Genomic DNA, 27353 nt, shown 5'->3' on the forward strand with positions numbered 1-27353 from the left:
TGTCCGTCGAGGAGGCATTGGACATCGTATTTCAGGACTCTCCGTCGGAAGATAGTGATCTCGTCACGCATAAAGGGGACAGTAATGACTCTGATTATGAACCTCCGTCACCGGAAAGGTATGTATTCTCTCTGTTTGTATCTATTACTTATTTATTTGGTGCAAGAGTATTCATCTGTTTTTATCTTTTTGTTATTTATTTGGTGTAAGAGTGTATTCATCTATAGTAATTTCACACACGTGACAATAACACGACGGCATCCATCTTGTGATATAATGTTCTTTCACACACTCAACAACAAACAAAGAAGATGGATGCCGTGTCTTGTTCTTGTTGTTGAAATATATATACATATACATGTTGAATTTAACACGGTATTACATTACATTTCATTTAGCTGACGCTTTTATCCAAAGCGACTTACAATTATTACGTATTATATATATATATACACACATGCATACATAATATGTATATACATATATACACAATATACATATATAAATATATGACAGACGGAATATTATTAAATATTGAAAAGATTATATGAACCCCGTCTCACATAATTTACATGGTATACAATTTGAGTGATATGTTATTTCACACACTCAAAATTGATGTTCTGCTGTTGTTGTAGAGAAATTATTTCTGATTTGAGTTACATTTTTGAAAGTACAAGCCAGAGAATTAATCTATTTGTTTTTTCCACATTTGTTGTCACAGTGAGGAAGACGATGAGGATATTTTTTACCCAAAAAATGCTTCTTGTATAGTGTGTTGCTAATTTTTTTTTAATAAATATGCTCCAGTTGGAGTCAAATGTTTCCTAAGTTTCTTAATTTTTATTGTGCAAGTAACATGCATCTCATGCAAAGAGGGAACTTCCCACACACTCCACACACACACACCACACAGACACACTTAATTATTTATTTATTTTTACAATTTTTTTATGGAATGAATACCTATAGTGATAATTAAATGTTATACAATGATTTTTACAGTCTGGTACCTGAAAAAGGTTAAATGGCACTGATGGAACCAAATGTGCCCAAAGCTTAGTCCGCTTGGACTTTTCTTTGCTAAATCTCTCTAAAAAGGTCAATTCTCACTTGTTTTGCCTCAATCTTGATACAGGGTACTTATTATATGTTATACTTTGGATTCCTAAAGCTTTTAGGCTACTAACCCATCATTCAAGGGTGGTTTTCACTATAAGTAATGGGTTTTATTTGGGCAGAGACAAGAATTTACACTTTTTGACTATGTTCCATCTGGATTTACTCTGACACTGAAACATCTTTATTGATTCTGACACTTCTACATCCAACTCACAGATGTGACCTTGCTTTGATAAAATAAATTATTCATATAACCCTTTTAGAAGTTAAGTTATAGTCCTTTGTTTTGGGCATGTCATTTTCGAGCCTGAAACCTAAAAAACAGGCTTGGGGCTTAAGAGGTTAAAGTATACATCAGAAAATCAGTATGACAAAAACATTAAACATATTGTCCACTTAGTTCATTTAAGTCTTATATGAATGTTGTGCAACAATGTTAATCCAGTCAGACAGATTTTCTCATGGGTGAACTGTCATAAGACTTATTCATTGTCCTCTCCATCAGCTTCTGTTTCTATGTGTTCAGCTGAGCTGCTGATTGGAGGCTCTGCCTCTCTGTTATCCTCAGTTTGAATTTCATTAAGCTGTGAGGACTGACGACCAACACACTTGTGTCTTTTGAAATCAATACACCATTTAAATCTTTTGTCACAAACATTACAGCTGTATATTTCCTCTCCTGTGTGGACTCTCATGTGTGCCTTTAAATGTTCACTCCGTGAAAAACCTTTCTTACAGACTGAGCAGCTGTGTGGTTTATCTCCAGTGTGGATTTTCATGTGTCGCTTTAAATGTCCACTCCGTGAAAAAGCTTTCTCACAAACTGAGCAGCCGAATGGTTTCTCTCCTGTGTGGATTCTCATGTGTCGATTTACATCTCTATTCTCTGAAAAAGCTTTTTTACAGACTGAGCAGCTGTGTGGTTTCTCTCCTGTGTGGATTTTCATGTGTTCCTTTAAATGTTCACTCCGTGAAAAAGCTTTCTCACAAACTGAGCAGCTGTGTGGTTTCTCTCCTGTGTGGATTCTCATGTGTGCCTTTAAATGTCCACTTCGTGAAAAAGCTTTCTCACAAACTGAGCAACTGTGTGGTTTCTCTCCTGTGTGTATTCTCATGTGTGTCCTTAAATTTCCACTCACTGCAAAATATTTGGTACAAACTGAGCAGCTGAATGGTTTCTCTCCTGTGTGGATTCTCATGTGTCGATTTAAATCTCTATTCTCTGCAAAAGCTTTCTTACAGACTGAGCAGCGGTGTAGTTTCTCTCCTGTGTGGATTCTCATGTGTTCCTTTACATTTCTTGCACTTGTAAAATATTTCTTACACACAGAGCAGCCAAATTGTTTCTTTACAGCACTAGGGCCTGAATCACTTACAGATTCTTTTTCATTTTTCAGTGAGTTTGAGCCTGACGCAGGTTCTCTGGTCTCCTTCCAATCAGCACTGTCTTCAGTGTCAGGTTCAGAAGAGTCTCCAGCGTCAGGTTCAGAAGAGTCTCCAGTGTCAGGTTCAGAAGAGTCTCCAGTGTTGTCCTCAGTCTTTGGTTGTAAACTGCTCTCTGGATCTGAGTTCCTGGCTGGTTCTGGTCCTCGACAGTCATCTCCATCAGCTTCTGTTTCCATGTGTTCAGTTTCTCTTTGATGAGGCTGTGAGGACTGAGGTGTCGCTTTATCATCTTCACTCTTCACAGGGTCAGGAGTGAAAGTGGACTTGGTGATATCAGCCTCCTCCAGCTCCTGAAGCTGCTCTCCCTCCTGACTGATCCTGAGTTCCTCCTGTTCCTGCTTAATGTGTGGGGGGGGATCTGGGTCCTCCTGGTCCAGACTGGTGCTCCACTCCTGATGGTCAGGGAGAAGCTCTTCTTTAACCACCACCAGCTGCTGGACGTCTGCAGGAAACAGGAAACACACTGTTATATCAGTCTTGGACCTAGTCAATATAATTAGGTATGTTATTGAATTACAGTTTCCAGAGAAGAGAGGCCCATCGTCTCTTCCGCAATTATTAGGGGTAAGCGGAAGTGCAAAGAGGCCCTACTCAGGATAATACAGTTAAGTCTTGTTAGTTAGGTGGTTCATATCCTGACAGGGTATGAATTACACCTAAAGAGGTCATGAGATAATGACCTTACGACATCTGGAACATATTTGAGTGTGTTGGCTAATGTAAGGAAAATGGTGTGTGCGTTCATTAATGCTGCTATATATGATGTGAAAGACTTGTACTCGTTGGAGCATTACCACTATTGACTGCTTGTGTGCAAGGTAATGTTTCCTCATTATTATTATTATTATTGATTGCTGTACAACGAAATAATAATTAATCAACTATATCTGTGTTTTATTGATTCCTCTTCGTTTTATTCTTTCCTGTTGTGAGTGCTGAATTGCCACAACATTTTGGAGGTCCTACCGAGATGCCGATGCTGCGAGTTGCTGTGTTACTCCCTGGAGGTCTCAACTCCCTTGGCCAGGCAGCCCTGAGACGGCTGTGGTAAATCTCAAGGAATTGAGAAACCAGACTTGAGACTTCCACAGAAGAAATACCGACTCACAGTAAGCAAAACGTATTTGGAATGAAATAGATTTTTGAAGTTGTATTGGTTATTTTTCAAAATGTAAGAAAAAAGCAGAGGAGTGGATTTGGGGAACAGCTACAGTATGGTTGAAAATCTGTTTGTTGATTGTCATTTGATGGTTGTTTGTGCTGTCTGTTGGTTGTCAGTTGATTCGTAAAGGTCTTGTTTTATGTTGATAAATGTTCATCTGAAGAGATCACTGTATTCTGCTCGTAGTCTGCCTGAGAAGCTTAAGGTTCACTGAGGGAATATGACCTTTGCTAGCCGTAATGACATGTTATGCTGGAGGAATCACTGTATTTGCTCGTAGTCTTGAATTCTGCCTGAGAAGATCCTAATGATTTGTCTTAGGGTTCAAAGATTTATTGGCTGAGGAATACATATTTGCTTTGCGAGCTAAGTGCACATTCTGTTCCGGTCCGTTCGGTAATTAAGAGATTAATAAGTCCGATCTGAGTCGAGGGAGTTAAAAATATAAAAAGCTCTGCTCGTGACTCTGTGAATTCACTATACAAAAGTGGAGGAAACCATGTTTTGTCAGGCCGTAATGAGTTAGATACTCAGTATAAAGCGCTAAATGTTTTGGTATACCATAGTTTGTTGTTAATTGGTCAAAGAAGCCCCCCTTCTCCTGAAAAGGCTGAGTGCTCCAGCCGGGGTGTGTCTGTATTTGTCTGTGAAAGTATTTCCCCCCCCTTTTTCCGATTCTTTAAAAGAGGAGACCGTTTGTTTTATCAGCCGGGAGAGCAGCAGTGTGTCTGTTTGCTCTTTTCTCTGATGCCTGTTTAAAAATAAGGAGTAAAAGATCAATGAGTGATCTGAAGTTGGAGTGAATACATTGAAATTAATAGATTAATGTGTGATTTGAAGTAGTAGAAATATTGAAATAAATATTAGACAATGATTTGTTGCTATTTAAACATAGTCTTTGAGAACTGATTGTTACCATTGCATTGCATTGTGAATTTCATGGTATTTGTCATTTAACTAAGAATTGTCCATAATAATATTTCAAAGAAAAAAGTTATATTACATACAGTAACATTAAGGGAAAGTAAAACGAGATGTGCTGAGTATATAAAGTAGCTATATTGAAATAAAAATATTTAGTTTTTATTTTCACCTAGAATAGATATAGAAAGAAGAACACATTTTTGTTTTATATATATATATATATATATGATATAAGTAAAAATAAGAATAACTAAATCAAAAGGGTTACAAATCATTAGGGGGTCGCTATGGGTACTAATAGCACCCGTCAGAAGGACTTCCCAGGTCCAGCCAAATGCATATATGGTAAATCAGCCATAACATTTTTGCCAAAATGGCATGGCATTTGGGATTTCCTGAAAGTGGGAGTTTTCACCATGCCTCCTTGATATCACTGCGAAAAAGAATGTCGAAAAGATTTGAAGAAAATATTAAAAAAGTAAAAGTAAGGGCCTGCAAAAAAGTTAACAAGAAATGGTCTAAACAGCTTGAGAGTTTGAAACTTTGGGAAAAGGAAGCTGAAAATAGGAAGAGGGTTGAGCAAGTTTGTAAGAGCGTTAGAATGTTTGTCTCATTGAGTACTGATGATGCAAGTGACAATATGATAACAATGACTCCTCGAGGCCTGATTGAAGAGGTGACAGGCTCAACGTATTACACAACGCTATTGTGTAGGGTTGTTGCAGATTTTGAGCCAAAATGGTCTCAAGATGGCTCTTTTGAAAAGTCTGACATAGCAATGTTGAAAGACCTCATTGATCAGCTTCGCCCGGTTGCCCCCCCTGATTGGGATTTTGAGTATATGACAGAGTGCCTTGGGGTCTGGAGCGCCATGGGTCGAAGGGTCAGCCACACGAATCAGATAATTCATAGCCGGCCAAAAACAACGATCAGTGTTCACAAAGTTGACTTTGATCTGGACTGTCCAATACAGTCTCCACAACAAATTAGCAGAGCTCAGCCTGCTGCACAGCAACCTCATCTGCTGATAGACATAAGATATGAAGGGGGAGCTGAAGGAGATGATAATGTAAACAAAGCTGAGACTGCTGCAAATAACCTTGGGGCTTTGTCACCCCCACCATACAGGGGGCTGCTAGAACAAGCTATGAAGCAGCCTGCTTCTACAAGCACAGTAAAATCCCCTTTCCCTTTCTGGGCCAGACAATGGAAAGACAAGATCAGGAACTATTTATCAGTCAGGTGCCCCACCACAGCCACATTTCTTATCTGTACCTGAAGAACAATCTGAAGTAAACAACTTGATGCTTGGACCAATGATAGAATGTCCAAACGGTACGGGAGGCGTACAGCATGTTTACAGACCATGGAAAGTTGCAGAATTACAAGCTATTATTGAAAAACTTCCAGAACCAAAGAATAATGGGAAAGTATTTGCCAACACTCTGGAAAAAATTGTGATACAGTACAGACCTACTTCAGCTGAAATGGACTATGTCTGCTCAACTAAAATGGGTCTTGGTTGGGTCGAAGTCCGACCTGCTAATTGGGATGCAACTACTGCATGGAGTACTGACAATACTTCCACATATCAGACTCAGCTTGCAGCTTTACACCAGTCACTAGAGATTAAATACAAGCCAATGATAAATATGACAACTGTGAACACATGTACCCAAAAATCAGGGGAAATGTTTGATGATTATTTCTCAAGAAAGATTAAAGTGTTCAATGCACACAGTGGAAATGAACAACCATCCACTACTGTTGATGATTCAGTATGGGAAAGACAATTGGTCCAGACTTTGGTGGATGGATTGTTACCAGATATAAGAGCTCTTTTTGTCAGGCATTGCGTTGCATAGTGCCAGGTTGACTGATGTAAAGAAATACTGCTCACATGCTGAAACTATTGTTCAGGATGATAATAATCACAATGCAAAGAAGACCAAAGTCAACATTGAGAAACTTCAGATGGTTCAGCTTGCTTATTATTCAACAGCAGCAAACAGAGGAAGACGAAGAGGTGAAGGCAGAGGAAGAGGTGAATACAAAGGGAGGGGACCAGAACATAAACCTTTCTTTAAATACAAAGATACCTGTCACAGGTGCCATCAAACTGAAATACTACCACGGGAATGGGATAATGATCAAGGAAAATCATACCCACCAAATGGGGATGTGTCAGTAAATAGACCAAATTTGCCAACAAGAACCGCCCATTTCAAAGATCATGACTTCCCGAGCAAGCCTCAGATTCTACTGCCATTCTACAGGAAGATAGTAAAAGTCCCCAAACAAATGTTTCTGAAATAACTAATCAGTTCTACCTTTCTCTTCATTACAAATCTGAAGAACTTCCAATGTTCAAATTAACAATTCACGGCAAAACCTACGAGATGTTGGCACATACAGGAGCAACCAAATATTCATTGAGATCAATGACAGAGGATTTTGAGATGACTAAGGACATGGAGTTACAGGCACACCTATAAAATGTGGAGTGACTAAGCTATGTCCAGTTGAATGCAAAGACTTTGATGTTTCAAATATACGTCACCAATTTGTGATTGTGCCAGATTGTCCAGTACATCTGGCAGGAAGACATCTGCTGTGTGCGCTAGGCCTGACTATTGTATGCAATGACAATGGTTTAAAGTTGAGGAAATCTAAGGTTGTTGATCTTATGGCATGCCACTCCCCAAGCACTCCTGAGTCTATTTAAAAACCACCCGGCGTTGAACGGGGTCCCAGAACAGTTATGGTCTACTCATAAGTATGATGTGGGTCTAATTAAGGATGCAACACCAATGGTTGTGGTTCCTAAATCTGATTACCGACCTAATAAACGGCAGTACCCTCTGAGACCCGATGCAGAGGAAGGCATGGCTCCCATTATTGAGCAACTCCTGAAAGACGGAATAATTGTTCCAGCGCCAACGTCTCCACTTTTCCCAGTAAAAAAAAGGCTGATGGTGAAACTTGGCGACCTGTTCATGATTTGCATGCTGTAATTGAAGCTGTATTTGCTCGAGCACCTGTTGTACCTAACCCAGCAACAATTTGTCTTCAGTACCTGGCAATGCAGATTGGTTCACTGTGATAGATTTGGCTAATGCATTTTTCAGTGTTCCAGTTTACCCTGAATCTCAAAATTGGTTTGCATTCACATTCAAGAACAAAAAGTACAAGTGGACTCAATGTCCACAGGGCTATTCAGAATTGCAGACAGTATATTCTGCTTCCTTGCAAGAGAATATGGCTGGTTTTGTGTTTCCTAGGGACAGTACCTTAATTCAGTACATTGATGATTTGTTGGTATGCTCAACATCTGAGGAGAATTGTACTGTTGACACAAATGCTTTGTTACATTATTTGGCTTCACAAGGGGCACAAAGCTTCCTTTACGAAAACTCCAATTGGGGAAAAAATAAGTGCACTATATAGGACATGAGATATCTCAAAACAGACGAACAATTGTCAAAGACAGAATTAAAGCGGTATTGTCAATACCTAAACCTCTGACAAAAAAGCAAGTGCTATCTTTTTTGGGATGCACAGGCTATTGTCGACAATGGATTTGTAATTACGCAGTTATCTCAACCATGGTCAGACAATGCGCATGCGACAACATAGACTGCAAACGACTCAGTGACTTGGACTTCTGACGCTACTGACTCGTTTGAAAAACTGAAGGAAGCGTTAGCTTCTGCTCCTGTCTTAGGCATACCTGACCTGTCTAAATATTTCAGTTTAGCAGTGGATGAGAAGAATGGGTACTATAATGCTGTCCTGCTTCAGAAACATGGCGACAAACTTAAACCAGTTGCTTACTATTCGCAGAGACTTTCAGCAGTTGTGAGAGGTATTCCTACTTGTTCTAGAGCAGTGGCTGCAGCAGCATCGGCTGTCACAGCTTCTGCCTCCTTGGTAGCCTACAGACCTCTTACTGTTTTGGTCCACATGCTGTAGCTGCCATTCTTCTACAAGCCAACATGGCCCATTGTACTCCTGCTTCTACTCTTCACTATTACAACATCTTGAACTTGCCACATGTCACTTTGAGAAGATGTGATGTGTTAAACCCAGCTAATCTCCTTCTCACCTATCTGCTCAGGCTGCTGAATTTGTTTGCTTTAACACAAGCGTGTATTCTAGTATAGTATAGTATTCGTTTATTAGTCCCCAAGGGGAAAATGGGTTGCAGCACATCACAGAGGCATTTCAAAAAGTTAAGACAATACATCACTGACAACAACATAGACACAGATAAAAACAAACAGACATAAGAAAACCAGATATCGGCAGACATGACAAGGGGCCTATAGGCCCTCATTTGCGAAATAGGGGGGACAGGGCCAGACCAGCTGGGTAAACAGTGCGTCCTAGCCATCATTTGTTCAGGAGTTTGATGGCTTGTGGGACGAAAGACAGCCTAGATCTGTTCTTTTTGAAATAAGGGGCACGATATCTCCGCCAGTGTAGATGGCAACAATTCAAAGTAAGAGGCAAGAGGGAAGGAAGGAAAGTCAGTCACCATCTACACTGACAGCAGATATGCTTTTGGTGTTGTGCATGACTATGGAACTCTGTGGAAAAACATGGGTTTTCTTATATCACAAGGCACACCTATACAGCATCACCTTCTTGTAAATAATCTTCTTGATGCCATTTTGCTCCCATCTCAGGTGGCTGTATGTAAATGTCAAGCCCATGTTCGGGTTACCGATGATGTTTCTAAAGGAAATTATTTTGCTGATTCTGCAGCAAAGTCTGCCGCTGTTTCATGTGAGACTTATTCACTTCAGATGCCTCTTGACTCTGCTGAGTCACAGACAGTTTTCAATCCCCATATGTCCCTGAAAGACATTCAATCAATGGCTAGTGCTGCCGTAAAAAACGACATGGAGGAAACAAGGTAAGTATGATTCAGAAGGAGTATGGAAAGGTCCAAATGACAAAAACCTTGTGTAGAGAGAGAGAGAGAGAGAGAGAGAGAGAGAGAGAGAGAGAGAGAGAGAGAGAGAGAGAGAGAGAGATAGAGAGAGATAGAGAGAGAGAGATAGAGAGAGAGAGAGAGAGAGAGAGAGAGAGAGAGAGACCTCCTCGACTACGGTCTGGGAGCCGACAGGAAAGTTCAACACACAGATGGCCAGTCCGCCCCTTTGTAGCATATTATTTCGATGAGCAGATCGCCACTGGGCTTTCAACTAAATACACAGGCAGGCAAAAACTGCAGCATTTGTACAGCTCCTTATGGGTAGGCTACTGCAATATGTGAAGTGCTTTCCTCCGTGGTGAAACGATCTGCACTGCACCACGGAGGAAAGCGGCAGAAAGTCACCTGGAGTTAAAGAGAGTGGGGCTGCGTTGCGTGCATGGCTTCCTTCTGCAGGTAGCGGGGAGACGCGCTCTGGCGGCGGTCTCGTTCAGGATCCGAAAATATAATTTAAATATTTTGCACTTATTCCTAGTGTGCCACTGGTTACGGTGCCGCGTGCCAATGTTGGCACGCATGCCAGGGGTTGCCGACCCCTGATCTAGATCCTCTGTCTCGAGCCAGTTAACTAGCGGGCCTTCTAGAGCACCTGGAACCGAGGGAAACTCTGAAAGAATATGCCCATTGGCTACAAATCAATATATGATTGGTTGATCAAACTGTCAATCCAAACGCTCTCATTCAGTGCAACGGCCAGGGCATTCGATCAAGGATGTAGAATACCTTGTTGAAGGATATTCTACCCAGAGACCCAGAACAAGATCTGATTGGTTGCTTTCTTTTCTAACACAAAACCACTGAAATGCGTAGTGCATGGTCCGAGAAGGACAAACAAATCAACGTAACACTGTAATATTACAGATCAACAACACAGATATGATTCTCATTTATTACATTTTATTTATATAATTAAATCGATTTTTTGTTTGTTTTATCTGAGTGTTCCAGGGTATTCTCTGAATACCTTGAAGGCCCTGACGGTTCGCCACTGGTCAAATTCCAGCATTGCCCGGGAGCACTTGCCAGCAGACCCTGAGGGGTCAGGACTGGAAAGACATAACTCACTGACAAAACTTTCAGAACGAACTAAGAGAGCTGTGTTGATTGAGCCAATCATCAACTGTGAAGACATGGAAGAAAAAGAGGAGGACTACCTGCTACCCATAAGTTTGAAAGGCAATGTTTGGTATGAGATGATGTCTTATATGGTAAAACACACCTTTCCAGGTAAAAATTGTATGACGGCAGTGGTCATGGTCCTAGTAAATATGGTCCTCTCATCCGGCTTCACAGATTAACTTACCTTAGGGTTAAACCAGAGCCTGTTGGTCAAGTACGAGTGACAGAGAAGCCATCCCATTGTATTTGCTATCAAGATGGAGTACCTCCATATCAAAGAGGAGGACAACCAATTTAAACTGTATTCATGGGAGTTGCTGATTGTACAGTATATGTAGGCTCTTATCCTAGTAAACATACATTTCAAGGAAAAGGACCTACTATAGACATTGTTAACAATGGGGGACTGGGTTTAGGACATATGGCTACGAGTATTGTGGAGGATCTTGTTTTTTATGTGTGGGGGGACAAATTATTATTATTATTTGCCTAGATATTGGTCAGGATGCTGTTATGCTCATTTGACAATGCCGGTTAATATAATTAATATGTCAGATTCAGCGCTAAACATATCATCACCTGATACATTTGGATTGACTGATACTCATATCAGAACAAAGACGTCACTCTGAGTTCTCGGCAGGTTCATTTGGTCATAAGGTTCCCTGGTATGAGAAAGTACTTAGTTTCTTCTACCCACAATTAGGAACTCTCTCCATGTCGACAGTCTATCTTATACTATGTGGTAGGGGTGTAACGGTTCACAAACATTTCGGTTCGGTACGTACCTCGGTTTGGTTCGGGAAGTTTTCGGTACAGCAGAAAAAATTATCACAAAACATAGAATATTTTTTTTAATTTGTTTTATTATTATTAAACTGTGAATATTCACTCAAATAAATACAAAATATAATAAAATGAACATTTAAGGTGCAGCATTTTGATGAACTGAAATAATCTGTATTTGAACTTTACTGTACTAGTACTCACAAAACATAAACTATTAGTTTTGTAGTTATTATTAAACTGTGAATATTCACTCAAATAAATACAAAATATAATAAAATAAACATTAAGGTGCAGCATTTCGATGAACTGAAATAATCTGTATTTTAACTGTACTGTACTAGTACCTAAGCAGCCAGTTTGACATTATGACTTGCTTGTCATTGTATTTTCACGTATTTTTAAAGAAAGATGAACTCGTCCACATTGCTTGCCTAAGGGCAGATCTGCTGGCACTAACAATGTCTCCTGCTGTGGAGAACACCCTCTCGCTAGGGACAGAGGTAGCAGATACAGCCAGGTAGCGCTTTGCTAACATGGCAACATAAGGATATTTGGCATTTGTAATAGCTTTGGCTCGGTCTAAACTTTTTGCGAGTGGTGGAGGCTTAAATGCTAGTGGGAGTTGGGTTTGCACTTCATTCTTTTTTCTTTTGGTCCCGGTGATATTCACGTTCGGGTGATGCCTTTTCAAATGAGCCGCGTAACCAATTTTAGTTGAACAATGCCGACAAACAACTTTGGTTCGGTCCACCTGTCTTTGTCCGTCATCCTTGTACGTAACTGCGAAACCAAAATGTTCCCAAACCGGAGACTTCAATGATGCTGGAGGATTTTTGAGCTCAACTTTATCTGCGTTCGCCATTTCGACAGTTCCTCAAATTACTGACTACATTTGAACGCATCCCTGTGACCAGCTCTCCAGTATGCCTCTCGTCCAATGAAATGACTTGGTCGCTCTATGACGCGTTGAACCCAATGTGAGCAAATCACTCTGAATGCTGCGACGCAGCACCTGAGATTACTTCCAAAAAATTGTTCACGTTCTCAATTTTTACGTTTAACGTTATATTCGTTCGGTACACTTCGGTGTGTAGGACCCGTACCGAATAATTTTGGTACATGTACCGTTACACCCCTACTATGTGGGGTTTTGAAAAAGCAACAACAAAAGGTTTCTCTCTCATTAAGGACACTTTAAAGTCCCACAGGTTAACTTGAAACACCAATTAGCCTTGGACTATTTGTTGGCAAAAACAGGGGGATTGTGTGTAACTTTAAATTTGACTGATGGTTCTTGTATAACATTGATTCCTGATAATAAAGATAATTTAACTGATGTTATTACAGCCTTGGCCTATTCTAGATCTGCTCTAGGTAAAAAGTCTGGCTTACTCGATGCAGCAGACCAGGATTGGCTTGCTAGTATTGTTGGGTCTTGGGGAACGAGAATATTGCAGGTTGTACTTCCTGTGATTGTAACTCTTCTGATGATTTGTTTGTTTGCTGCTTCTTTTGTAAGTTGTATCAAGGCAATGATGAATAGATGTGTTACTACCTCTTTGACTGCTGTAGCTACTCAATCTGACGTACAAGTTCCTGCAATGTACTATGAGGATAGTAAAGACATGGATGAAAATAACTTTTCAGGATTTACAAGACTACCTGGATGATAAGCTTATCTGATCTCCGCGCCATGTAAACCAATATAAAAAGTGATAACATTTATGATTAGGTTAGTTTAGGATTTCATTATATTTGAATCAATATAACATTGTGTTTTGGGGTTTTCCTTGTTACAATAAGTAATAAGAAGTGTGTTGAAACATGTTATCACTAATATATGTGTGTTTTTATGTATTCATGTGTGTTAAATTTGAATGGACAAAGTCCATTTGTTTCCTCTTAATTATAGAGGTTTTTTATATATATTCCTAAAACGATGTCCCATTTTAAGGCGAGACACCCCAGGTGAATAGGGTAATTTTTTTAACTTAAAGGTATCAGCTAGAAATTTCTCCAGTTAATTACTTACAATAAGGCAATTGTTTTTTGTATTAAAAGTTTTCTGAAATAGCATGTTTAAATATGCAAATTTCCATTATCTAAATGCACATATTTTAACACATTTCAGGAATCGAAATCTGAACTTTGGATAAAGCCAGGTTCAAAAATCTTGTTTCATTTTGTAGTCCTATTAGTATCTAAGGCTTTTACTGAAGGGATATTGGATATCTCTTTTTATCACTCCATAAATCAGAAAATACTGTCAACAGCCCTAAAATATCCATTTTCGCCATGTTTTTAGGTATACAATGTTGTATAATTCAGGCTATGAATGATATATGAACAAACCCTTCTGTAAAAGCCTTCATAATATTGATAGGAATATAACATGAAGGTTTGGTGTATGTACGTGCTACTGAAGTTGAAATTTCGAACTCAGAGTAGGAGAAAAAACTCATTTTGAGAAAACGACCTTTAAAGATTGCAGTGAGGCGCTAGCTAAACCCTCCTGGTCTTTGGATGACAGCTTGCGCATTGACGCCCTCCGTGAAGGTATTTCATGTTCGGGGTCATTTGTTTTTTGTATAACCTTGCTTCGTGCAAGTGACAATTGTTGTCGTCTTCTCTGTGAACGTTTTTTTCGCCGTTCTTTTGCCATTTTGAGATTTCAATTTCTAGCGGAAAGCTAACCAGGAAGTGTTTTAGCACACCACGTGACGCATCTGAACGAATCACGTTGTCAGAAATTGACACCAGCCAATGAGATTTCGTTTCTTGGTTTAAGACCCCTTTGTACTTTCACGATTGGTTGCTGATACAAAGGAAATGACCATATTTGGATCTGATGAGATTGTGCAGGAGAGACACAGCTTTCCAACGATATCTCTGTTGACATGGTGCACACAGCGGTCGCTGTACTTTATGTTACGTTAGAATGCTAACTTTTGGTGAATTTAGGAGAAACCTACAGACGCAAATAGACAAACTATAGTAAAATAAATACTTAAATGTGTATTTTGTACGTTTTCCTTCCAAAAGCCTGAAAGAAAACATGTTGTAGAATCAAAATGGCACAAAATCTCAAAATTGACCAGTACTTGAAAAACGATGTTTTTGCCTGCCGTGTCTCGCCTTAAGTAAAAGTAGATTAGCGCAATAGTCTTTTCTTCCACTTTTATGTATAAAAGGGTGGTTTTTTGGCTATTTGTGAGTAGGTACAGTACAGGTGACCTGTGACTTCTGCCTTGAGTAAAATGATTACCCATTGATAAATGTTTTTCAGAAAGTCATTTTGGGCTTTCGAGGGCGGAACTCAGTAGGTTACTTGTAATAATTATTATTTTTGATTATGTGACATTAATTAATAAAAGGATGGAGTGTTATAGCAGAATGTTTCATACAGCGTATTTCTGGTATATTCATTAAATGTCACATGGTAAGCTATATGATGTGTGTTACGGAGTTGGGTCACACAGAGTTAGAGAGACAATGGTCGTTCTGAATTATCAATAGATGTATTCATTTTAAGTGAGCTGATGTCAGAGTGGCAGTGTTCTATTGGCCTGAAATCCCAAAATGTGCATGTGTTAATTATTTATTCAAGTTTGGTTTTAATCAACATATAAAGATTTTATTGACTTCTAAGGTGTGATTTTATAAGGACCATTGCATGATTTTTTTACTTGTGTTGTGTGGTTTTTAATGGAGTGATTATTGCATGATTTTACCTGTGAACCTTGTTATTTTATTTCTTGGGATTGGCATTATTGAAACCGGCTGCGTCTGACTGGACAAACCCCCCCATGGCGCATGATTGGCTGATAGTGAATGGTCCCCCCGTGTGGAATATTACTGGACTCTGCCATTGACAGTATTCTTAAAGACAATAATTCTGCTTGGTCTCGGTTCCAACCAGTTTTACCTGGGAGTGTTATTTTAGCTATTGTAACTAGTATTGTCTACCTTTGTATTATTACCTTGTTGTTTTTTAATCATTTTTATAGATAGATCTATTTTAGTATTTAAACTGTAATTTATTGAGTATAATAAATTACCTAAAATCTGTCCTGTGGTCCTCTATTCTTTGACGGTGGAAATTAGTTGCTGGTGTATAAAAAGGAACCTCACACTAGCGTGTGACACTGACATCGAAGTTGGAGGAAGTTCAGAGAAGGCCTTAGGTTATAAAAACAGTTAACCTTTGTTAGTTGACTACTCCTAAAGGACGTCATGAGATAAGTAAACTTTCGACATCTGGAACATACAAATATAGCATTCAGAGGCAGAACATGTGATATCGTGTGTTAGCTAATGTAAGGAAATGTGCAGTGGCGTGCACAGACATTTGTAGGGGCAGGTGCTCAAGAGAAAAAAGGGCACCTTCTGAGTCGTCCTGGTGGTCGCCCGCACGCGTGCGCCGAAATTGTGCGCGAACATTTGCCGGATAATGGCGGATTTTGTTAGTTTATTTTCGGTTTTTGGTTACTCCTTCCATCTCTCCCTCATTTGGTCATCATCAGAGAGCACTGTTTCTGAACATGGTGCTGCTCTGGACTCTGACATTTCTGCTTCATCTGTGTCTGACTCAGAGATATTTTCTATGGATTTGTTTCCCTCATCTTAGATGGACTATTGCAGGACAGCAGGGGGCTGCTTCCCTGAGCCTGCTGTAGCTGCCTAGAATACAAACAATATAGAATATGATGTTTATTTCAATTATTTGCATGACGACATTAAGACTCACCAGACTTTAACTGGCATGGCCAAAATTCAACAACCTACCACATAGTTGTTGTTTTTTTTTCATTTGGCAAGTAGCTTTTAGTATCACCAAAGCACTTAGTGTGGTTAAAATAAATTGTGGGCCTCTCAATAAAATTATATTATTATTCATTATTATTATTATTACTATTATCACAGTTCAAATCTGAGCATGAAAGGGCTCTAGACAGACAGTTTGTCCCTTAACATGACTGGTATTGACTCTGACCTTTCTTCTTCATCTTAATCATTGATGAAGGGTAAGGGTTCATCAGGCACATCTGCATCCTCATCTTCCTTGCTGGTAGGCTCAGGCTGCTTTACCCAGGAGAGCAGAGAGCTGCTTCCCCGGGCTGCTTGCTGTAGCTCTCTTTGTTTTTCTTTTCTTATCCTGTCTCTTCTTGGCATTATTCTACAAGTGGTAACTGCAAATGAGCTAAATCAATGTACTGCTCTGCTGTGCATGATAATTAAGGGTTAATCTCCTAGAAACATTTAACAGCAGCATTAATGTAAACCTATAAGGTTACTACTACTTATATTGTACTTTTTGAGGCATTTTTACTTTACTTGAGTATTTCCCATTTTCAATACATTTACTTCTACTCCACTACATCTCAGATGCAAATATTCTACTTTTACTCCACTACAATTATTTGAAAACTTTAGTTACTAGTTACTATGTAGATTTTGATTAAGATTATTACAAAACATACATTTAATCACTTCAGCCCTAGCATAATGACGCATTGTGAGTGTGTAGATCTGCTATTTTCAAAAGTGCACAACGAGACTAATGGCGCGTTTCCACTGCAGGCCTCGCTCGGCCTCGCTCGGTTTGGTTAGGCCTTATTAGGCCCGGCTCACTTTAATGCTGCGCTTCCATTACAGTTTAGGAACTGGGGTAGTTACTATAGTAACGCAGTGTAGGCGGAGCCGTGACGTCATCTTCAATGAGAGCCCCAGAAAAACAACACAGCCGTTAGCTCTTAGCACTCAGAGCTCACAGCTCTTCATATCGGTTCAGAAACTAGACAAAAGTTAAACAAGTACAAACCACAGACTGCCTGTGTCATGGCGAATACAGTCGCTGGTTTATTTATGTCTGTATAGGCCGTTGTTGTGAGTGTGGACGGTCGGAGCATATATAACGTTAGCTTAGCCAAGCTCCATCTAGAAAACACGCATTTTAAAAGGGTTTTTCGCCTGCCGTCTGTCTGCAGACTTGTCAAAGCATTAATTCATGGTTTTTACTAACCGGTATCAGTATGTTGTTACTTCGGCATCATTTTGAAACGTGTATTACAATTAAATCACGGTCAAATATGTTCATCTTGTTGTAGTTGTAGCCGCCTTGCCAGCGATTCTCTCTCTAGTTTAACATACTCAGCCCGACTCAGCCTGGTTGTTCCTGGCCCTAGAACCACGATTTAGTCGGGCCATAAAAAAGGTGAAAAAGTAGCCCCAGGCCAAAACTAGGCCAAGTGGAAACGCAACCAAAAATGGGCCCCGCACGGCTCGGCACGCTTAAAGCGAGCTACCCGCTGCAGTGGAAACGCGCCATTAATGGATGGATGCAAGAAAATAAGTGAAGTTATAGTTTAGTTTGGCATCTGATTTAGGGGACTAAACAATACACTCGTTGTATTTGTTACCTGGTGGTTACTTACTTGGTCGTCACTAGGGCACTTTTAATCGTGTTGCTGCGTGCTGCTGCACCACACACCCGCCGTGGCCTGTCTGACTGAGTGACTGAGGCCCAATCCCAAACCATTCCCTCGACCCTACCCCTCCGTGATGGAGTGAACTCCGTCTGTAGCCACACTCGCAGCTCAACGAGGCTCCCTCCTGTCAGATGGAGGGAGTAAATACAGCAGCAAGCTTTGGGACGGCCTCCCCTCTCTCCGGCAGAAACAGGAAATGCCGTAACTGTATGTAACAACAGTTTCAAATCAGCATCTCTTAGACAAAAAGTTTAAATGAATAACTCAAATAAAACTCCAAACATCTTTCATTGTGTTTCAAAGCTCTTTTAGTTTGAAACCTGATGTTTATAAGCTTCTTAGTTTTTGCAACGGTCTGTAAATATACACAACTTTATAATAAAATGCACACATTTACCTTTTTCTAGACTAAACACAGGTATGATCCTAAGTTAAAACATATGAGGTTATCATGAGGTTGTTAACATCGCAGTTTATCAGTGGATGTTTGCTGGAACTACTTGTAAACAGCGTGTTTCCTGACGGACACACACAGCGTGACTCCGGTCAGGTAGAGACCGGTCTCAAGTCAGCACCGCTGCAGACTCGCTGTTTGAGGGCTTGATAGCCCACTCCCCCTCCACACTCGTTGCTTTGGAACAGCCCTTAATATGGCGGACCCTCCGCGTGAACGCGTAAACGGAGGGGTAGGGTGTAGGGTGTAGGGTGTAGGGGGCGGTTTGGGAATGGGCCTGACTGTCTGCTCTGCACGCTGCGCGTTCACGTTGAGAGCAGGGAAGGGAGGGGCTGCAGCCAGGGCACGTACGGGAGTGCCGCGGGGCACGTGTGGGGATGTCTGACAAAATTACAACGTGCATTTTGGGCATTGTTGTATATATTAGAAGCTTTTAATCCAGAATTGATCAATGTTACCATGAGCCACATACAGTACACTGTAAAAAAATAAAATAAAAAACTGTAAAAAACGAACTTTCAAAAGGGCACATTGCTGTCCAGAGGGCAAAACGGGCAAGTGCTCAAGCACTACCTAGAGTCTATGTGTGCACGTCTCTGGAAATGTGTGTGCGTCATGTCAAGAGTCCTATATATGTTTCTGTAAAGTTATACTGCTTGGGAGCATTGCTGTAGGACTACTTGAGAGCAGAGGTAATGTTTTCCTCGTTATTATTGATTGTTGTACAACAAAATAATAATTGATCAACTATACCTGTGTTTGTGTTTTATTGATTCCTCTCTGTTTCATTATTTCCTGTTGTGAGTGCTAAATTGCCACAACAAGGCGTTCTGGGGCAGCATAGACACATATTTTCTGTGTTAGAGTTTTACTCACTACAGGGTGTACTTTGAGGGTTTGTGACTTTGCAGACAGTTTACATGTACTTTGGTCTGGTGGGTCCAAATTAGCCAGCAAAATATAAATAATATTCTGTATTTTGTAACACTTTTTTGTTTACTAGATAATTCCATATGTGTTATTTTATAGTTTTGATGTCTTCAGTATAAATCTACAAAGTAGAACCAATTTAAATAAATAAAAAACTTTGAATAAGAAGATGTGTCCAAACTTTTGACTGCATCTAATACAAGTGTATATCTCTCAAAATAAAACGATATATAGGCAATAAATGGCAATAATTGATTGATGAGATTTTACATTAATGTTTTAATTACTTAATGACCCTATTATTTATCAAGTAACATTTTAGATGTGTTTAATTTATTATTGAAAGTATGTATTCATTGATTGTTTAATGAATTATTCTCCTGCAATTTGAATTAATCCAAAGTATTATTTTTATTTGCTTTTTACACATTCAAAAAGAAAGGGTGAATAAAGAAGCACATTACAACTAAATTATCAATTTATGCCACATTTAATCAACTAGTGCCTACATTAGTGTTAATTTTGTTGACTAAAACTATGACGAAATATGTTCGTCAACGACCTTTTTTTCCGTGACGAAAACGAGACGATGACAAGACGGCACCGACGGCAGTAAACAATAACTGCAACGAAATCATCATGCAATATCGTTGACGAAAAGTGACGAGACGAAAATGTAGTTTACTAAATAAAAACTATGCCAAAATCTCTCTTTACTTTCGTTGATGAAAAATGAGGAGACGAAATATTAAAGATAACGTTACATCTCTGATAGTCAGTTTTTCTCCCAGCAGTTCCATTTCCGGTGCTGCGGCTGGGCAGCAGCTGTGTGTCTGTGCTGCGCGCGGCGGTAGATTTGAATCACACCGGGCAGCGGCACAATATGAACTGTCAGGAAGACTCGGGTCTAACTCGTGGTCTAACTAACTTTATTCAACATAAAATAAAATGGCAACAACAGGGCTTGGGAGCAGTGGTCGCACTCGCGTTAACCGAATACCCCCCCGTCAGCGCGAGTGATTGATAAATTGTGCACTCGACGGATAATAATGGATTATGACGGAAATTTTACGATCCTGTCCGTCAAAATGACTGACAACGAAAAAGTCTAAAGCCACCACTGCTTGGGAGAAAGAAACAATGTGATATTTGGGCCCATTTTTGCTACAATGAGGCTGAGAAAAAAAGTGAATGCATTGTTTTATCAGAAGGGAAGCAATGTGGCCATAACACAGCTGGTAAAAACACCACAAACCTGACCAGATACTCTCTGCAAAGCTTCTTAATCATTCAACCTGAGTTTTTCATCAAATAAGGACAAGATATAATCTTATTTATTTATATATACTAAAATGACAAATTATTGGTTTTGGCTAGACTAGTTTGACTGAAATGTTCTATATAATCTGATGACTAAAAAAGACTCAACAGTTTTCATTGACAAAAAGTAGACTAAAATAATTAGTTTTCTTTGACTAAAATAAGACTAAAATGCTCAGACTTTTAGTCAACTAAAACTTGACTAAATAAAAACAGGATGAAGGTGACTAAATATGACTAAAACTAAAAAGGAAATTTAACACAGGACTAAGACTAAAACTAAATAAAACAATAGCTGACGAAATTAACACTAGCCTACATGCATGGTTAATATTCAAATCAGTCAATTAAATGGTATATTATTCAATGTATGTATTTTTATAAATATATAAATGTTGATAGGTTTGCTCCTCCGTAATAATTATAATAAAAATAAGACTTTTAATTAAATAAGATATGAATGCAGTACTTTAACTTGTAATGGAGTATTTTCACAGTGTGGTGTTTGTACTTTTACTTCAGGATCTACTACCTGCAGCAAGTGCTGACAAAAAGGGTCTTAAAGGTAGGGTAGGTAAGAATGTAGAAACCACCTCGAGTGCGCTAGAATTTGAAACTACGCAGCCGAAAAAAATCTGCCACATCGTTACAGAGCCCCTCCTCCTCCTATGGGCTTAGATTTGTCTCGTAAATATTTGTGCGAACATAAAAATAATTTGTGTGTAAATATGATTTGTGAATGTAAAACACCATCCAGAAATGCATAGAAGATTTGCAAACTCACAAATAAATTTGCAAATGTAAAACGGATCTGCAAATACGCAAAATATTTTCACAAATAAAAAAAAGATCTGGGAATACTATAATTAATTTACAAATAAACAAAAGTAATTTGTGATTATCTCTTTAACATTGACAACTTTCAATCAGGCATTTGCATTTTGTATTTGTCAACCACAAATGTGCTTGTGGATCTCAGATCTCAGCTTGTGGATCGTCTTTTTAAAGAGTTTTGAGACAGGCTTTCCGCCGGTCTCGATCGAAATCTGCTCGTGTCGCTTGGTTATTTTCGGAAACCTCGTGATGGCCTGCTGATGACGACATTTCCGGATTTCAAGGTTTCAACGTAAGAGCATGATGGTTTGTTTAATGCGCTGTTTTTTCTATTACTATAATGAACAGCAATACGGTGCATTCTTTATCACCATCATGTTATAGTGATACAGTTAGTTTGTGTGTTTATTTGTTCAATATAGTTGTTGTGTATTCATTCAAGTGGGTAAAAGTTACAAAGCACTTCACATCTTATTAATCGGCCTAGTTTTACCTTACCAGAGCAGTGGTAAGGTATCTGTAGAAAAGCACCGTATTTAGGTCAGCCTTCACTGTAAGATTACATTAAATGTTGTAATATTTATCGTGTCCTTTCTACTGTTTATGTATATTCCTGTTAATTGATTTTATTTGTATTTCATTGAATTATGTTAATAAGCCAGCCAGCCAGCCAAAAGGTGGAAAACAAGTATAAACATAATACATTTAAATACAAATAAAAGCAATACACAGGACGTGTATATACATAGTTTACACAATGAACATTACAACATTTAATGTAGCCTTACTATGAAGGCTAATCTAAATACGGTGCTTTTCTACAGATAACCTTACCACTGCACTGGTAAGGTAAAACTAGGCCGATTAATAAGATGTGAGGTGCTTTGTAACTTTGACCCGCTTGAATGAATACACAAAACATATGAAGAAAGAGTTATCTCTGGGGCTGCTTCGCTGCCAGCTGTAGCCCCCCGGGACCCGAAAGTGGCGTAGCCTAAGTACTTCAACATCAATGCATACAAATGTATGTGCTCGATATAGGCTGTATTGAACAAATAAACGAACACAAACTAACTGTGTCACTATAACATGATGGTGATAAAGAATGCACCCAACGTATTGCTGTTCATTATAATAATACAAAAACGGCGTAATAAGCCTCAAGTCTTTTTTAGATGTCTCCTTAAATCACCTTTTAAATGTTACATGGCACCCCGCGTGTTACATATCAAAACGTTCAGGACAGTCTCTGTTCTTGGTATAAAGTCACTGACCTTAGAGCATTGTGTGATGAAATAATTAGCTCTAAAGCTGAACACAGACATGTCATCCATTTTTCTGGTGTTTTAGATTTGGTTTACCAAAGTCTTAAGTTCACAAAAGTAGTGTAATATATGACTAACACTGTATACATGTATAATTCATGTCTAAAATGAAAATGTTTAAATTCGAATTTTGAGTAAAATAGGTGTTTATCGCTCCACTTTCCCCACAGCAGGGACTGAGATACATCAGGACTGAATGACTTCATATGACATACCAAGGTTGTGTGATGTGTACAAATACAAATTCAGCATTATAACTCTTTTTCAACCAACAATTTATTATAAATATGTTTTTTTCAACCAGCTATTTATAAAAATATAAGAAACTGGAAAATCTTACTATTTACAATATCAGAACTTTCTCAACCAACTACTCATTATAAATGTAAAGACAGGGGGAGTAGTGGCAGGGTCTTTGTCCGTCTTCCAAGACATCACATCACCCCCACCTGCTGTGCACGTTTGATTGTCCCGGGTTGATGATGGTGGCTGTGTGGGAGGTATGTGTGCTCTACGAGACCTCCTTGCTGGCCGGGTTGATGGTGGTGGCTGTGCGGGGGGGTACGTGTGTTCTAAGACAGTGTTTTTCAAAGTGGGGCCCCGACCCCCCGGGGGGCCGCCAGGGGGCACCAGGGGGGTCACGCAAAGTTTGAGGGAAAGGGGAATTTTTTTCTTTTTTTAAAGTTACATTTTTTTTTTTAGAAGTTATTAATAACTCTATCAATCTATGTGTCCTCCTTTGATGCCAATCTTTTAATATTTCATTTTTATTAATATTGTATTTTATTGTTTTTAAATCACACGACCGCCCTTCAAGCCAATCAGAATCGAGCTGCCGCTACTGAGAGTGACACGGAGTATCTGCTCAGCTTTTGGAGCAAGTGAGAGCTAGTGAATATTTCGCTCTGCAGCTGGATGAGAGCACGGATGTAGAAAGTATTGTTTATATATATATATATGAATATAAATATGTTTATTGTTAATATTACTGTTGAATATTATATATAATATTATTAAGGCTGAGTAGCTTTAAAAAATGCAAAAAATGTACGTTAATTGTTCATATTACTGTTCAAAATTATATAATATTATAAAGACAGAAATCACTTTAAAAATATGTTTACTGTTGATATTACTCTTTCATATTGTGTTAATAATGTTTATAACAGAACACACAATGAATGTAATGAATGACAAACAAAAGATAAATACAAAAAATGTTTAGAAGAATAACTGATTATTAATTATTAATACAAATATATATTAAGAAAATGTATTAAGCTGTATAATTAATTAGTCATATTTTCCATCAGAATGTACTCATCATTTAAAAGAAATTGCAACAGGGGGGGTCCCCGCCAGAGGATAATGCTATATGGGGGTCCTTGGCATGGCAAAGTTTGGGAACCCCTGTTCTAAGAGACCTCCTTGCTGGCTGAGTTGATGCTGGTGGCTGTGGTGGAGGCCTTTGTGCCGAGGTGTATCTTGACCTGGTGGCAGGCACAGATGGAGGTGGAGGCAGCTGTAGTGATGCTGGTCTGCTGGTTATTGGTGGTGATGGCAGTGGTGAAGGCCCTTGAGCCACGGTGTATCTTGACCTGGTGGCAGGCACAGCTGGAGGTTCTGGCTCCTGGATATACGCCGGCTGCTAGGCCTAGGCAGATGTGAAACCTCTCTGTAAAACAAATTAAAATGTAGGACAATAATTACTACTAAGTTAATTGAAATAAAGTTCAAGTGGCATGTTGCTTAAGCATAAATAACAAGGCACAACTAAAAAGAAAGTTTGGGAGGTGGGGCAGGAGTCACTCACTCACACAGTTAATTTACATTCAGTATAAAATCACAGACACACATACAAATAAATCTATAACAAAGTCCCCTATGTACAAAACAGTAAAATACATGTCTATAGCCACTGTAAATGTGTCCGTTGTGGGACGAATAAACCATTATTTTTTCATCTACACATCAAAATAACTTTTACACATCAAAATAACTTTTACACAAAGTAAAAGTTAACTATTTGAGAGTCTATTTTGTCCCAAGAAAAAGTTCAATAAACCTATTGTTCATCTTTGCGGTATTCCACACAAAGTGAAAGTACACTATTACTGTAATATTTACACTTACCTATGTCCAAATGGATCATTGTTGTCCCTGTATTCTTCTTCAGAAGAAGAAGAGTCGAAGCCTTCTGGTTCTGATGATCAATTTTCACGAGTGCAAGCAAAAATAATCTCTAGTGCGTCCGTAACTGTTTTTTTTGGCTGCTGTGAGTCGTCGGGTAAAGTCTCACAAGAGATACCACTGGAAAGTAGGGCTGTCCCGAAAAGCATTTTTCGGGCTCCGGATATTCGGTAGTAATCAGCAGCGAATATTCGGCCCGCAGGGGGGGATGGGGTTGCGTAGTAATCAGCAGCGAACCGCTTCAACACGTTTATTTCGGTTTATTCACGGCATTCATATAGTTATTCTACAGTATTATTGTTTTATAGTTATTTGTTCTTTGAAATTGAAAAGGATATTGCATTGTGTTTGTTACTTTCGTTGCAGTTGTCTTAAGTGTAATTTGGCTTGGCTTCCTATTTTGTATGGACATGCTTTTATTTTGAAGGAGAGTTAGTGCCGTTGACAGGAAGTTGTTATAGAAACAACGTGATGGAGATTAACGGAGAAAAAGTAATATCTACATATAAAGACGGAGAAAGTAAACGATAACGTTTATGGTTAAGTGTTAGCACCCCCCGAAGAGGCACAAGCTCTTACGTTGCTCCTTTAGATATATTTTTACTTATTTTTCCTTATAGCTTTGTGAAGCACCTTGAGATGACGTTTGTCTTTAAAGTGTGCTATATAAATCAAATGTATTATTGGAGATTTCAATACATTACATTTGGCAACCGCAGTGCAACAAAAAAAAGAAAAAAAAAAATATTCGGGTACAGCCCTACTGGAAAGCTACAGTTCCAGCGATTCGGTGGTTATCTGCATGATACTTTTACTCCTTATAATCTAAAAGATCTGATTAAATACGTAGAATATGCACACTTCGACATGGTGCTGCGAGCGTCGACTCCAGAGGGAAGCCATCATGCTCTTACTTTGAAACCTTGAAATCTGGAAATGTCGTCATCAGCAGGCCATCACGAGGTTTCCGAAAATAACCGAGTGACACGAGCAGATGTCGGTCGAGACCGGCGGAGAGTTTGTCTCAAAACTCTGTGTGTGTAAAAAGACGATCCACAAGCAATGCATTTTTGGTTGACAAATACAAAATGGATTCACAAATGCCTGATCGAAAGTTGTCAATGTTAGAGATATTCACAAATTCCTTTCGTTTATTTGTAAATGAATTATAGAATTCGAAGATCTTTTTTTTATTTGTGAAAATATTTTCCCTATTTGCAGATCCGTTTTACATTTGCAAATTTATTTGTGAGTTTGCAAATCTTTTAAATGCATTTGTGGATGGTGTTTTATGCGGAGCCCCCTAGGGGACATGGAGAAGGAAAAATTGCGAAATCTCGCAAAACCCCGTTGCAGTTTGTAGGTCCCTAAGCACTCCTCTCCCTCCTCCAGCTGCAGATTGTGACCAATTCTTGAAGTTTAGCTCGGATGACGGCGTGTATCGAACTGTTATGATAAAAACGACTCTGTAGCTCGTTGTCTACCTTGCTATGATTGTAAAGTCATGTTGTTTGTATTTTTACAACGTTATGTTCATGAGTTATTGATCCACGAAATTTGAATCTGTCAATAACTCAGCTCAGAGGGACGTGCATGTCCCCTCGCTCTGAGTGTTCTCTTAAGGTGTATTTCACTTATGTGAAACCCGTGCCTATTGCCAAGCACTGATGTTATATCTTTATATTTAAGGCCAAGCTCAAAGTAAAATCGATGAACCGCTCCATTGTTGTGGTTTCTGTGTTGCCGAACTGACCAGGAAGTACATTGAGCTAAATGAAAAGTTTTGCGAGATCTCGCAAAACAATTGTTGTCTTCTCCATGTCCCCTAGGGGGCTCTGTAGTTTTACACATATTTACACACAAATTATTTTTATGTTCACACAAATATTTATGAGACAAATCTAAGCCCATAACACACGAACGCGCACATGACCAATGAGGGCACGAGCTAAGTTTGGGCACGAGATGGAAGACTGCCAGGCCATCCAATTATTTTAGCCGGGCCGGTGTTATGCCGTAGATTGAAGCCCTGTTCGCGGGGACACGCAAACGTGACGTTATCGCCTGTATTGAGCGTTCGTCTAGTTTAATAAGCTTTTTTCTCTCTTTTAAACAGCGACGTGCAGTCAGGGGAGGTAGAGCATTGTAAATTATATATTTCCCATCAGATTAAACAGCAAACGGCTGAATAAATAATGTGCATACAATTGCGAGGAGGCTAGTTGTAAGGACACTTTTCAGATAGTCACAA

At 39.1% G+C, this 27353-nt stretch overlaps 1 protein-coding gene across 1 annotated transcript; it reads right to left on the reverse strand.

The window, feature by feature from the left end:
• Window positions 1–1281: 1281 nt before the first annotated feature.
• On the reverse strand, window positions 1282–2751 carry LOC117534296 (zinc finger protein 501-like). Its single transcript, XM_034198501.1, has one exon. The coding sequence runs from the start codon at window positions 2742–2744 to the stop codon at window positions 1605–1607; it is 1140 nt and encodes a 379-aa protein (XP_034054392.1). The 5' UTR covers window positions 2745–2751; the 3' UTR covers window positions 1282–1604.
• Between the last annotated feature and the right edge of the window lie 24602 nt (window positions 2752–27353).

This window comes from Gymnodraco acuticeps, unplaced genomic scaffold (assembly GCF_902827175.1).
Source record: "Gymnodraco acuticeps unplaced genomic scaffold, fGymAcu1.1, whole genome shotgun sequence".
NCBI classification, from domain to species: domain Eukaryota; kingdom Metazoa; phylum Chordata; class Actinopteri; order Perciformes; family Bathydraconidae; genus Gymnodraco; species Gymnodraco acuticeps.

What these genes read in the sequence shown, in the direction of transcription:
- LOC117534296 (XM_034198501.1), bottom strand. Translation starts at nt 2,744, where the DNA reads ATGGAAACAGAAGCTGATGGAGATGACTGTCGAGGACCAGAACCAGCC.